Below are 14,532 nucleotides of genomic sequence, written 5' to 3'. Positions count from 1 at the left end.
CAGTTACAGACAATGTGCAAACAGATGCTGTATTCTAATAGAATTTTATTTATAAAAAACAGGCGGCCGACCTTGGCCAACAGCTGCCATAGACTCTAACCAGGTGACACTGAGTTACCTGCCATGCTCCTAACATGGACATAGTTTGTTACTGGGAGAAACAAATTTAACTCCTCTGTATCTGAATATTCCTTTGTGTTGAAAGAAAATACCATGACTTATCATATCACTTCCTCGTAGAAATTTCAAAAAGGACTGATGAGCTAATGTTTCAAAGTATTATGATTTCTTGAGGAAGGGCACAGGAGAAATATTAATTATTATCAACTCTACCTTTTAAGCTACTATCATCTGATTATTATTGTACCTAGGAATAGAATGAGGATTCTGATTCATATCATTCTATGATGTTCGAACATGCTGTACTATGGTCTCTTGTCCTATCGTTTCCTTTCAAATGATTAAGAAAAACCTAGGAGTTGGATGCTAATATTACTCTTTGATATCTTCCAAAGATTATATGGAAAGAATAAAAGAAACAAATCTCACCATTTTATATACAGATTTTAATATTTTTCCACTTATCATTCATGATTATTCAGCCTTAATGCCTAAAAATGGAGCATTCTCAAGAAATAGAAGAAGCATCTAAGCTATCCCAAAAATCATTAAATAAAGTTGATATGGTTTCTTTATTTCTATTTGGTCCACTCTGAGGAGAAGCACCACTAAAAGTAAATTCCTTAAACAAGAGATTTTGGAATTAGTTGTATGTTAAAATATGCTTTAAAAAAATCCAATGGATAATTAACCCTAATTTTATCATTTCTCAGGGATATTAATATAAATTGTCTTTTTTACATTTGCCCATCACCAATTATCAACCAATCTTCCACCTTGAAGATTTAGCAGATGTTTCTCTAGTGCTCATTATATACAAGGAACTGATAGAAAGGTGGAAAGCTTGTATGTATAACAATAAAAAGTAGTGAAAAGTGCTCTCAGCATGTTAACAAGCTGTATTTATGAGTTTGAAGGAAAAAGAAAGTGCTTTTAGCTAAGTTGATAAGGAAGACTTGTTTCATGACAGAAGTGATATTTGAGTTGAGTCCAGAAGACAGGAAAGGGGCAAAGAGCTTTCCAGATGGCCCCAATACAGACCCTGTGTACAGGCAAACCAGTGTGAGCAATTCAGATCAGGTAAAAGCTTGTTAGTGCAGGATATGGCAGTGAATCATGGAAGGCCAAAGGTCATCAGGCTAATAAGTCTGTGTTTAAAGAAAGACCCATCCAAGGATCTTGAGAGGAGTAGAGTTAGGTTTTTACCCATTCACTCAACAGATTTTAAGTCCCTATTATGCGTCAAACATTTCCCTAACCTGTATAGACACAGCAGTAAACGAAAAAGATGCAGGAAAAAAAAAAAATCTCTGCCTTCATTTTCATAGGGGGAAACAGACAAAAAATAAAATCAGTTAATAAATGGTACCACATATTTGAAGGTTAAATACTACAGATAATCAGTTATAAATAAAGCAGAAAAACAATTATAAACAGGTTGATTAGGGCAATACTGGAGGTTATATTTGAGCAAGGGTTGGAAGTAGGTGAGGGAGCAAGCCAGGTAGGTATGGAAAAGAATAGAATTCCAGGCAGAAGGAACTCTTAATGCGAATGCTTTGCAGATGAGCAAAGCAACCTGTGTGAGCAAGGAAGAGGACAGAGGGAGATGATGTCCGAGATGTAAGGAGGGCCACATCACTTAGAGTCTTATAGACAATTGTGAGGACTCTGGACTTAGGAACATTAACCTACCAGCACCGGGAAAAATGCATTGCAGGAGGGAAAGAATTAGTAGAAGAAACATTTGTAAAGCTACTTTCCTGGTGAAAAGTTCTGAAACTATTCATTTGATCACTCATTCATCCACATTAATTCAGCACATATCCAGGAAACACTATACTAGATATTGACAATAAAACTGTGACTCCTGGAATAAACTTCTGCCACATGAAGCTGGCCCTCTGGTAGAATGATGACAGAATGAACAGAAAGGTTCCACATGTTGATAAGCTTCTAAAATGCTATAGAAGTCTAAATTTGATTATGAGTCTAATATTATAAAAGAGAAGGTCCCAAAAGGTCCAACTGTATAATCAGTCCTTAGTCTACCTCTTAAGTCATTTCTTAGCAATCTCCTTTAATGAAATACTTGCCAATATTCTGTCCACTCTTACAATTGCTTTTGAAAAGAACGATCGGATATTCTACATCAAAAGAAATCAAAACATCCAAACAATGAAGAATAAACTAAATCTGAGGCTTTTCTTTCCCCCAGTTATGATGAGTCACAGAATATAGACTACAAATATGATTAACTCAAATACAAGCATTTATGAACAGATTAATTTGGCAGCATAGAAGAAGCAAAGACCAGTCCAAAACTACCAAGTTTGTCTGTAACCTAGACAATAGCGTTTTCCAAACAAATTGCTGGTGCATGAAGATATTATCATTGGTGGCTGGATGACTGGCTTTAGTACCCCATAATGATAAACCCGCTGTCACAGAGGACAGATAGGAACTAGTTTCTGCTGTCAAACTGTCATGGAATTATTAAAAATAGAGGGAGAAAATGACCCAAACAGTATGTAATGAGCTCCCTTTCATTCTTTGTCTACAAAAGCACATCTGTGGATTGTTAATGACTCTGAAATGGATGAACCAAATTGATGAGAAAGAAAAACATCTTTCAGAGATAGGAAAAGGGAAAATCAACACACACACAAAATGTTTATAAAATATAATTTAAATATAAAGGCTTATGAAAGTACTGTGGAAAACTATAAAGTGTCATACAGATGTAAGCTATTATTATTCATTTCCATATTGCCTGGTTGCTTTCCTTGGTTTTCTTTGTTTCTAGTATAGATCACTAATCTTTTAAAATATAGAGAAATACCAAGACTTATTCACAAGTAGTCCATGTGTGTGACTTTCAGGAGGTGGCACTGCCATCCCAAGTCTAGTCCTTTCTATGGTGCTGGATGATTTTCCAATTTGATGTCCCCTGTGGGCTGTGCACGGTGACCTGAGTGTGTATAAGGCTCTCATTACTCAGTTCACACAGATTCCGTACCAAGTCCTGTGGATGGACTTTCATTAACTAGAGTCCCTGTGCCACAAAGACTCAGTTGGCCTGCGGGGCGCCCATAAAGCCACATCTTAGCTCAGAGATATGACTCAAACATGAAACGACTCAAGCACAGGTCTTGGTGTCATGATCTACATACCTCCCTCAATAACCCTAACTAAGCTGGACAACTTGGAGGGATGTTATATGGGAGCAAGAACATTAGACAGAATCATTGTGACATCAACTCACACACTAAAGCCACCATTTCATTTGGTCCTATTTGGTAATATTGAGGTTATCTGTCTTCGAAAATCTCAGAGTTAAAGAATTTCTTATTTGTGCTTTAATACATAAGAAAGAAAGTAGTAAAGCAGTAGGAAACCAGGCCTTATTTCTTAGTTTAATTTAAGGACAGACACAAGTCTGAAAGTAATCAATAATCTGCTTGTTCTCAGGGTGGATTCCGTTAGCTATATCACAAAGGTAGTACGGTGTTAAAAAGAAAAAAATGACCAATATTTGTAAACATAGAGACATATAATCCTGGAAAGAAAAATCACCGTTAATACTCATGTTTTCTAACTCAAAGGGAGAACTGTTTGAAATACCACTGTACACAAAGGACTTTATTTGACATAAATACACATTTCAAGTGGCAGTGAGGGGGACCTTTGGCACACGATTTGACTCTTTCACACAAGATAAAAACACTAAGGAAGAAAGAAAAGTGAGAAGACACTGAAGGAGAAATTAAATAGTAGATAAGTTGATATACATTCACTAGAACCCACTGTGAGAAATATAGAATGCAGTATTATAATGTTTATAAAGAAAAAATATCATTTTAATATATGACATTTACTATAAAATTTCAGACTTAAACATTCTCTAAAGTAATCTTTAAAATATAACACACTATCTTTCTACTCACACATACCCATAGGAAATTCATTCTTACATAACCTGTCTATACAGAGCCCAGCAAGCATCTTACAGATTGTGTTATTATTTTTTATTCACATTTTCTCCACTGCAAAAAAAAAAAAAGGAAAAACAAAAACTCACTTCAATCTTACATACAATGTGTTCACAGGCCCAGGCAGTATCATAAGAAGCAGAAGAATAGAATAAACAACTAATTGGTGTACCAATTTCCAGATCAATGAACACCTTAACGGTACAATGAAACCCTTTACCTCCACCTGCCAAGCCCTGAAGATTATGTGATTAAAAGATCCATGCCTTTAACCAGCTTCTCTCTCGGTATTTTTATTCCATACCACCCCCACTCAGCTGGCTAAACGACTAGGTAGACTAGGTAACAAGGTCAATCAAATGCAATACTTCTCTCTATTTAAATATAATGGAAATTTTGACCATTCCACATTCAAAGAGCAAATACATTCTCACACTGACAACCACATTCCATTGGCTTTTCCTGAAAGCAAAGTGTGACAGATGCCTTGGCTGTAATTGCCAATCAGCCTTTACATGGCAGCTGAAAACACAATACATCACTTTGATCTCCTTTGCTCTAAACACATCCACAATCAAGAAAACCTGAACAAGGAATAAGAAATTGGCATCATTTCCAAAAGCTGTCACTCTACAGCACTTAAATACTATAATGTATATTTTGCTCATATTTTTATTTCTCTGTTTCAGAAACACTCTGCCCAAGACCTGAACAAAAATATCACCTACACTCACAAATATATTTGAAGAACTATCTGGAACACACACTCTATTACCAAGTACAAAATCCGAATATAAGCACATTTAATTAAATATCACCACTACCATTTCCTTTTCCAGTTACACACTTGAGGGATAAAACCATATAAGCATGCTCAGTGGATATGGAAACAGTGTTCACAAGAACTGTACTCACATTTTGCAGGCAGGTCATAGCCACATGTGATTTTTGCATGTCCAGTTTCACAGCCGTTCAGGTTACGACATTCAGCCAGTAAACAGGGGCCAGCTGCTCTGTGAATGCAGCCATCCACTAGGAGAGAGAGAGAAAAAGTTAGCTCATTTTTGTCCTTTTGGAAGTAAATGTAAAACCAGAAACAGGATGAGAAAAAGAACGCAATTTGTTTGTCTTGAAAATCACCGTAGTCTCAAGGATGAAAACCCATGATATCCAATCCTTTAAACACTGTTGTCGTGTGTGTGTGTGTGTGTGTTTGTATTGAGCAGAGGTAGAAGGGTTATAGAAGTCATGTAGTGTGCTGGTAAACATTAAACAACAGTATGTCTTGGGATGGGGGAATCCCTGATTTGTTGCCTTTTCTATTCTCAATTGTGTAAATATCCCCACTATGTCCAATTTCAAACTATTAACTTGAGGTCACTGAACACACGGTGCAAAAGAAATGCTAACAGTTCTGTCTCCCAAGATGGTAATTATTGCCTCTAACATACCACAGGTTATAGAAGGAAAAGGTCAAGAAGAAAGTGAGAATAGCTCTCTAAAACACCCGTACTCACTCTAAAACTGAGAGTAGAATTAAAGTCATTAAAAAAAGAGCCACACCTCAGAGCTCCCCCTCCCCCAACAGCACGACACAAACACAGCTTGTGTCTTAGTAAATTCCCATAAAACCACCCTTACTTATCTGACAGGGACTAAGCCAAGAACTTCAGCTGTTCCGGCCCTCACTCCCCTACATAAACAGCTTCCTGCCTTTCACCAGTCTGAAGTCCCTTCAGTCCTCTGGCCTCTCATTCTTCCCTTCACGTCTGGCTTACACAGTGAGACTCGCCTTTATGAAAGCACAAATCTGATGCTGTTGGAAATTAAAACTTCATATGACTGGATGGGACGGGTGTGAGTGCACAGATGGAAGGCTCAAAGATCATATGCACTTACATTAGGAAATTGAAAACTTGGGTTCTTAGTTGTTGTTGAATGGGCCCCTTGGAATGAAAGGAAATGCAAGATTGCTAAATGAAGGGTAAAGAGACAAAAAGGGGGAGAGTAAGAGTCAGCTGGGATGTGAAAATAAAGCAAGGTATTAGAGGTCAGAAGATGTCCCCCTCTCTCCACCGTCCACACCACCATGAAATTGACCCAGAGAATCTTCAACGTTCCAATCCTCATTCTTTCACTGTTCAGTCATGCACATACTCACACCTACAATTTTTCTCTTCCAAAAAAACCTTAATAAATTTTGTTCAAACCTTTTCACATAGCAATTCTACTTAAAAAAATTTTTTTCTATGGAATAATTAACACAAGTGCAAAAGCTTTAACTCTAAGAATGTCAGAGTTGTTTATAATAGGGGAAACTTGGAACTTCTCAAAGGAGAAGTTAGATAAATCAAAATCCATCAGTACAATATTATTATGCAGCTGCTAAAAAGAATGGGCTAACTCTCTATGCAACTAGTCCTAAACATGGAAAGATTTTGAAGGGAAATGTCAGGTTTAGAAGAGTATATAAATCATATAGTCACAATTTTGCTTACAAAGTTTTACACACACAATTATACAAAGATACATACACACACATATATGCACCCCCAAAATATACTAAAATATAAAAAGTGATCATGAGATGGGAAACAGAGGGTGAGACTTTTAGGAAAAAAATCAGGTCCTAATTTATGTTTGAATTTTTTTTATAAGAGTTTCAAGAGAATTATTTTGTTTTATTTTATTTTATTTTATGAGAAAAGTATTTTAAATTGAACATTTTTTTTCTTGGCAAAGAGAATTAGTTACTTAGTTTGAAATGGATGATTAAAATAGGATTTGCTAGTGTATTTAATCACATGCTGTCAAATATTGTCTGCATTATTTAGATTGCAGTATAATGCGGCTTGTAGATATCTAATTCTCAAAATCTTCATGTTATACCAGCATTCATGACTGTATTAGAGCGGCTGAAAAGCTATTTAATAATGACATCAGCTTAAATTTATTGAATGCGTCTATATGCCAGCCACCATACTCAGGACAACTCTACCAGCAGATTCTAATTTTATCATTTTCATTTTAGAGAAGCTTAGAAGATGTTAGTAACCTACCAATGTTCACAAAATATTGGCAATGTGATTCAAAACCTTAGGTTTGTCTGATAGAGCAACCATACTGTGACCCACTGTAATTCACTGCCTTCAGGACCGAAATCCAGGCCATCTTACCTCAATCCTTGCATGTGGCATGTTGAAGCACCATATTACATGGCCTTTCAGTTCCCATCAGTTCTACTTATGAGTTGTAACGGTCATACCATCAGGCACAGATTTCAAATGTGCAGTTTTGATGAGTATATAAAGGTATATATTCATGTATACTCATGTAACCACGATACCAATAAAGATGCAAAATGTTTCCAAGAACCCAAAAAGTTCTCTTGCGCCCTTTCAATCCAATTTCCCTTCTCACCCCACAGAGAGAATGCCTTTTCTGATTTCGACCATCCTTGCTAAGTTTTGCCCATTATATAATGTCAAACTTCATAAAAGAGATAGAAGGTGGAGGTGTGCTTCTTTTACTCAGCTTATTTCTGAGATTCATCTGTACTGTTGCATGCAGTAGTACTTCATTTCTCTTGATCCCCAAGTACTATTCCACGGTTGAAAGCACCATAATTTCCTTGTCCATTCAACTATAAATATTTACAGTTTTTAGCTATTGTTAATAAATCTGCATACTTTACAAGTCCTTTTGTAACTATATATTTTTATTCCCATTGTAAAAATAACTATTAATAAAATTGCTGGGTCAGTATATATTCTACTTTATAATGAACTAATATGCAGTTTTCCTAAATGATTATACCAGTATACATGTAGACCCAGCAAAGTCTGAAAGTTCAAGATTTTTTTTTAAGATTTTACTTATTTATTTGACAGACAGAGATCTGCCAAATAGGCAGAGCAGCAGGCAGAGAGAGAGGGGGAAGCAGGCTCCCTGCTGAACAGAGATCCCGATGTGCAGCTTGATCCCAGGACCCTGAGATCATGACCTGAGCCCAAGACAGAGGCTTAAGCCACTGAGTTATCCAGTTGCCCCAAGAGTTCAAGTTTTGGCAATACCTTGGTGTTGTCAGTCAGCCTTTTTAATTTTGGCAATTCTTAAAGGGGTATCTCATTGTGATTTCAATTTGCATTTCCCTGATGATTAGTGATGTTAAATATCTTGCCAAGTGCTTCTTGGTCCTTCATATATATTCTTTTTGGAAGTGTCTGCTCATGTCTTTTGCTAATTTTTATTGTCTTTTTATTACTGAGTTGTGTTAAATCTGCTATTAGTTCCATCCAATTTTTCTTTTTAATTTCAGAGATTTATTTTTTAGATCTTGATATTTTCCCTTGGTTGTTTTTCTTACAGTTTTCCTCCCTGATTTTTCCCATCTTCTCGCCCACCATTTCCCACCTTTCCATGTAAATGCCTCCTCAGATTCTGCATCGTGATTTTAACATCCTGTCTGACAACTCCAGTGTCTATGTTATCTATGAGTTTGTTTGTATTGACTGATATTTCCCGTGACTCTGGGTCACGTTTTCTTGTTCCTTTGCATGCCCAGGAATTACTGATGGTATATAAACACTGTGAATATGCTGTAAAGGTTTTAAATTATATTTTCTTCCTCCAAACAGCATTGTAGTTTGCTCTGGCAAGCAGATTACTGCCAGGTAACACGGAGATGTAAGTTTAGGCTTTGTTAAGGCAAGTTTATTCCAGTTCTTTCCCTTACTCCTAGGAGATGGTCTTCACGCCCAAAGAATGAACCTTCCAGAGCTTCAATGGAAAACCCAAGTGTTTGTCAATTCCTTCTAACTCAGGGGAACTAAAACTCTAAACTCTATATCCCTGAAGTGAGAAACTGAATGTTCTGTTCTTTCATCCTTCTAGCTCTCATTTTCTTCCTGGGCTCCTTGGACTCTTTATCTGTACATGTACAGTTTAAGGCTCTGCCAAAGATCACAGGTATTCATTTACAGATTTCAGGGCTCCCTCCTCTGTGACCCTCTCTCTTCAGGAATCTTAATTTGAATTCCTAGTCATTCTGACAAACTTGAAGTCAGTCCTATGATTCCTAAAGCCAGTAAATCTACTGTTTTTCCCTTGAGCCCTATCAGCCACTTCCCATGTGGGGCATGGGGGGACCATGGGGTCAAAGCCATTTAAATGTGAATCTCATCCAGTGTCGTTTTCTTCTTTCCAAGGTAGAATCCTTTTCGGTTTCAGCTTGCTTTTAGTTGCTCTCTAGTGCCTATAAACACTTTCTGTCATTGGTTTTATATTTTTGTCAAGAATTTTAAATTACTATTGGTAGAAAGTCTACTCTGATACAAGCTAGTCTGTCATTATCAGAAGCTGGAAGTATACACTGCATTTTCTATTGGCTAAAACATGGTATCATATTATTTTAGAGCTATATGTGGCCTTTGGAAAAAGTACATGGGAAATGGTATTATCTATTGTATCAATCTGTACTTGAGAGTGGGTTGTTTTGTCTTTGAAAGACAAAAAATAAATAATGTCTCTACACATACAAACTCAGTATGAGATCTTAAAATTCTCTAACTTATTGTCAATTCTTTTGCTCGACTTATTTTTCCTAAAATGCAAATCTGATTTCATCACTTCCATACTAAAGTAATGTTCGTTTTTTTCCCATATCTTACATTATAAAACCCTTAACTATAAATTATGGTCTTTTAGACACTTCACAAATGTGGTTCCAACTTAACCTCCCAACCTCACATCATCCCACTCTCACTCCCTTGGCATCATGTAATCTGACACATCTAAATCCCTGCCATTCCCTAAACACAAGCCGACTTCCTTTGCAAAGTGTCAGAATATCCAGCTACCCCTCCCCTGTTTCCTGCCTAGCAAGGTCTTGCTCATTGTTCAACTTCCAGTTGCAATGTTACCTCCTCTAAAAAGCCATTCACAACATTTACAGTCCACAATAATGTCTTGTTATGTTCCCACATTCTGGCATGTACCCTTATTTTCATACTTATAAATTGTTTTATAGTTATTATATAAACACAGCAGACTGGTTATATGCTAAAAAGTCTCTACTGCTTTAGTCATTCAGCTCCAGTTATATGTTAAAAAGTCTCTACTGCTTTAGTCATTCAGGGTACAGGAGGTGGCTTACTCTTTTCATATACCTAGTTATCTTTTTTCTTTTTCTTTTTTTTTTTTTTGAGAGTTTTTAATTTTTTATTTTTTATAAACATATATTTTTATCCCCAGGGGTACAGGTCTGTGAATCACCAGGTTTACACACTTCACAGCACTCACCAAATCACATACCCTCCCCAATGTCCATAATCCCACCCCCTTCTCCCAAACCCCCTCCCCCCGGCAACCCTCAGTTTGTTTCGTGAGATTAAGAGTCACTTATGGTTTGTCTCCCTCCCAATCCCATCTTGTTTCATTTATTCTTCTTCTACTCACTTAAGCCTCCATGTTGCATCACCACTTCCTCATATCAGGGAGATCATATGATAGTTGTCTTTCTCTGCTTGACTTATTTCGCTAAGCATGATACGCTCTAGTTCCATCCATGTTGTTGCAAATGGCAAGATTTCATTTCTTTTGATGGCTGCATAGTATTCCATTGTGTATATATACCACATCTTCTTGATCCATTCATCTGTTGATGGACATCTAGGTTCTTTCCATAGTTTGGCTATTGTGGACATTGCTGCTATAAACATTCGGGTGCATGTGTCCCTTTGGATCACTACATTTATATCTTTAGGGTAAATACCCAATAGTGCAATTGCTGGGTCATAGGGCAGTTCTATTTTCAACATTTTGAGGAACCTCCATGCTGTTTTCCAGAGTGGCTGCACCAGCTTGCATTCCCACCAACAGTGTAGGAGGGTTCCCCTTTCTCCGCATCCTCGCCAGCATCTGTCATTTCCTGATTTGTTGATTTTAGCCATTCTGACTGGTGTGAGGTGATATCTCATTGTGGTTTTGATTTGTATTTCCCTGATGCCGAGTGATATGGAGCACTTTTTCATGTGTCTGTTGGCCATCTGGATGTCTTCTTTGCAGAAATGTCTGTTCATGTCTTCTGCCCATTTCTTGATTGGATTATTTGTTCTTTGGGTGTTGAGTTTGCTAAGTTCTTTATAGATTCTGGACACTAGTCCTTTATCTGATATGTCGTTTGCAAATATCTTCTCCCATTCTGTCAGTTGTCTTTTGATTTTGTTAACTGTTTCCTTTGCTGTGCAAAAGCTTTTGATCTTGATGAAATCCCAGTTGTTCATTTTTTCCCTTGCTTCCCTTGCCTTTTGCGTTGTTCCTAGGAAGATGTTGCTGCGGCAGAGGTCGAAGAGGTTGCTGCCCGTGTTCTCCTCAAGGATTTTGATGGATTCCTTTCGTACATTGAGGTCCTTCATCCATTTTGAGTCTATTTTTGTGTGTGGTGTAAGGAAATGGTCCAATTTCATTTTTCTGCATGTGGCTGTCCAATTTTCCCAGCACCATTTTTTGAAAAGGCTGTCTTTTTTCCATTGGACATTCTTTCCTGCTTTGTCGAAGATTAGTTGACCATAGAGTTGAGGGTCTATTTCTGGGCTCTCTATTCTGTTCCATTGATCTATGTGTCTGTTTTTGTGCCAGTACCATGCTGTCTTGATGATGACAGCTTTGTAATAGAGCTTGAAGTCCGGAATTGTGATGCCACCAACGTTGGCTTTCTTTTTCAATATCCCTTTGGCTATTCGAGGTCTTTTCTGGTTCCATATAAATTTTAGCATTATTTGTTCCATTTCTTTGAAAAAGATGGATGGTACTTTGATAGGAATTGCATTAAATGTGTAGATTGCTTTAGGTAGCATAGACATTTTCACAATATTTATTCTTCCAATCCAGGAGCATGGAACATTTTTCCATTTCTTTGTGTCTTCCTCAATTTCTTTCATGAGTACTTTATAGTTTTCTGAGTATAGATTCTGTGTCTCTTTGGTTAGGTTTATTCCTAGGTATCTTATGGTTTTGGATGCAATTGTAAATGGGATTGACTCCTTAATATCTCTTTCTTCTGTCTTGCTGTTGGTGTAGAGAAATGCAACTGATTTCTGTGCATTGATTTTATATCCTGACACTTTACTGAATTCCTGTATAAGTTCTAGCAGTTTTGGAGTGGAGTCTTTTGGGTTTTCCACATATAGTATCATATCATCTGCGAAGAGTGATAATTTGACTTCTTCTTTGCCGATTTGGATGCCTTTAATTTCCTTTTGTTGTCTGATTGCTGAGGCTAGGACCTCTAGTACGATGTTGAATAGCAGTGGTGATAATGGACATCCCTGCCGTGTTCCTGACCTTAGCGGAAAAGCTTTCAGTTTTTCTCCATTGAGAATGATATTTGCGGTGGGTTTTTCATAGATGGCTTTGATGATATTGAGGTATGTGCCCTCTATCCCTACACTTTGAAGAGTTTTGATCAGGAAGGGATGTTGTACTTTGTCAAATGCTTTTTCAGCATCTATTGAGAGTATCATATGGTTCTTGTTCTTTCTTTTATTGATGTGTTGTATCACATTGACTGATTTGCGGATGTTGAACCAACCTTGCAGCCCTGGAATAAATCCCACTTGGTCGTGGTGAATAATCTTTTTAATGTACTGTTGAATCCTATTGGCTAGTATTTTGTTGAGTATTTTCGCATCTGTGTTCATCAAGGATATCGGTCTATAGCTCTCTTTTTTGGTGGGATCCTTGTCTGGTTTTGGGATCAAGGTGATGCTGGCCTCATAAAATGAGTTTGGAAGTTTTCCTTCCATTTCTATTTTTTGGAACAGTTTCAGGAGAATAGGAATTAGTTCTTCTTTAAATGTTTGGTAGAATTCCCCCGGGAAGCCGTCTGGCCCTGGGCTTTTGTTTGTTTGGAGATTTTTAATGACTGTTTCAATCTCCTTACTGGTTATGGGTCTGTTCAGGCTTTCTATTTCTTCCTGGTTCAGTTGTGGTAGTTTATATGTTTCTAGGAATGCATCCATTTCTTCCAGATTGTCAAATTTATTGCCGTAGAGTTGCTCATAGTATGTTCTTATAATAGTTTGTATTTCTTTGGTGTTAGTTGTGATCTCTCCTCTTTCATTCATGATTTTATTTATTTGGGTCCTTTCTCTTTTCTTTTTGATAAGTCGGGCCAGGGGTTTATCAATTTTATTAATTCTTTCAAAGAACCAGCTCCTGGTTTCGTTGATTTGTTCTATTGTTTTTTTGGTTTCTATTTCATTGATTTCTGCTCTGATCTTTATGATTTCTCTTCTCCTGCTGGGCTTAGGGTTTCTTTCTTGTTCTTTCTCCAGCTCCTTTAGGTGTAGGGTTAGGTTGTGTACCTGAGACCTTTCTTGTTTCTTGAGAAAGGCTTGTACCGCTATATATTTTCCTCTCAGGACTGCCTTTGTTGTGTCCCACAGATTTTGAACCGTTGTATTTTCATTATCATTTGTTTCCATGATTTTTTTCAATTCTTCTTTAATTTCCCGGTTGACCCATTCATTCTTTAGAAGGATACTGTTTAGTCTCCATGTATTTGGGTTCTTTCCAAACTTCCTTTTGTGGTTGAGTTCTAGCTTTAGAGCATTGTGGTCTGAAAATATGCAGGGAACGATCCCAATCTTTTGATACCGGTTGAGTCCTGATTTAGGACCGAGGATGTGATCTATTCTGGAGAATGTTCCATGTGCACTAGAGAAGAATGTGTATTCTGTTGCTTTGGGATGAAATATTCTGAATATATCTGTGATGTCCATCTGGTCCAGTGTGTCGTTTAAGGCCTTTATTTCCTTGCTGATCTTTTGCTTGGATGACCTGTCCATTTCAGTGAGGGGAGTGTTAAAGTCCCCTACTATTATTGTATTGTTGTTGATGTGTTTCTTTGATTTTGTTATTAATTGGTTTATATAGTTGGCTGCTCCCACATTGGGGGCATAGATGTTTAAAATTGTTAAATCTTCTTGTTGGACAGACCCTTTGAGTATGATATAGTGTCCTTCCTCATCTCTTATTATAGTCTTTGGCTTAAAATCTAATTGATCTGATATAAGGATTGCCACTCCTGCTTTCTTCTGATGTCCATTAGCATGGTAAATTCTTTTCCACCCCCTCACTTTAAATCTGGAGGTGTCTTCGGGCTTAAAATGTGTTTCTTGGAGGCAACATATAGATGGGTTTTGTTTTTTTATCCATTCTGATACCCTGTGTCTTTTGACAGGGGCATTTAGCCCATTCACATTCAGGGTAACTATTGAGAGATATGAATTTAGTGCCATTGTATTGCCTGTAAGGTGACTGTTACTGTATATGGTCTCTGTTCCTTTCTGATCTACCACTTGTAGGCTCTCTCTTTGCTTAGAGGACCCCTTTCAATATTTCCTGTAGAGCTGGTTTG

At 37.2% G+C, this 14,532-nt stretch overlaps 1 protein-coding gene across 2 annotated transcripts in view; it reads right to left on the bottom strand.

The window, feature by feature from the left end:
• The window catches only part of MACROD2 (mono-ADP ribosylhydrolase 2), a 1,974,291-nt gene that overhangs the window by 1,268,441 nt on the left and 691,318 nt on the right, over positions 1–14,532 (bottom strand). For both annotated transcript variants that reach the window (XM_059134074.1, XM_059134073.1), the window contains exon 5: positions 5,028–5,144. In XM_059134074.1, coding sequence (XP_058990057.1) covers positions 5,028–5,144 — 117 coding nt within the window. The remainder of the gene's footprint in view (positions 1–5,027; positions 5,145–14,532) is intronic.

This window comes from Mustela lutreola, chromosome 9 (assembly GCF_030435805.1).
Source record: "Mustela lutreola isolate mMusLut2 chromosome 9, mMusLut2.pri, whole genome shotgun sequence".
Taxonomy (NCBI): Eukaryota; Metazoa; Chordata; class Mammalia; order Carnivora; family Mustelidae; genus Mustela; species Mustela lutreola.
The sequence above is the reverse complement of the archived record's forward strand: the minus strand, read 5'-3'. Positions and strand labels throughout refer to the sequence as shown.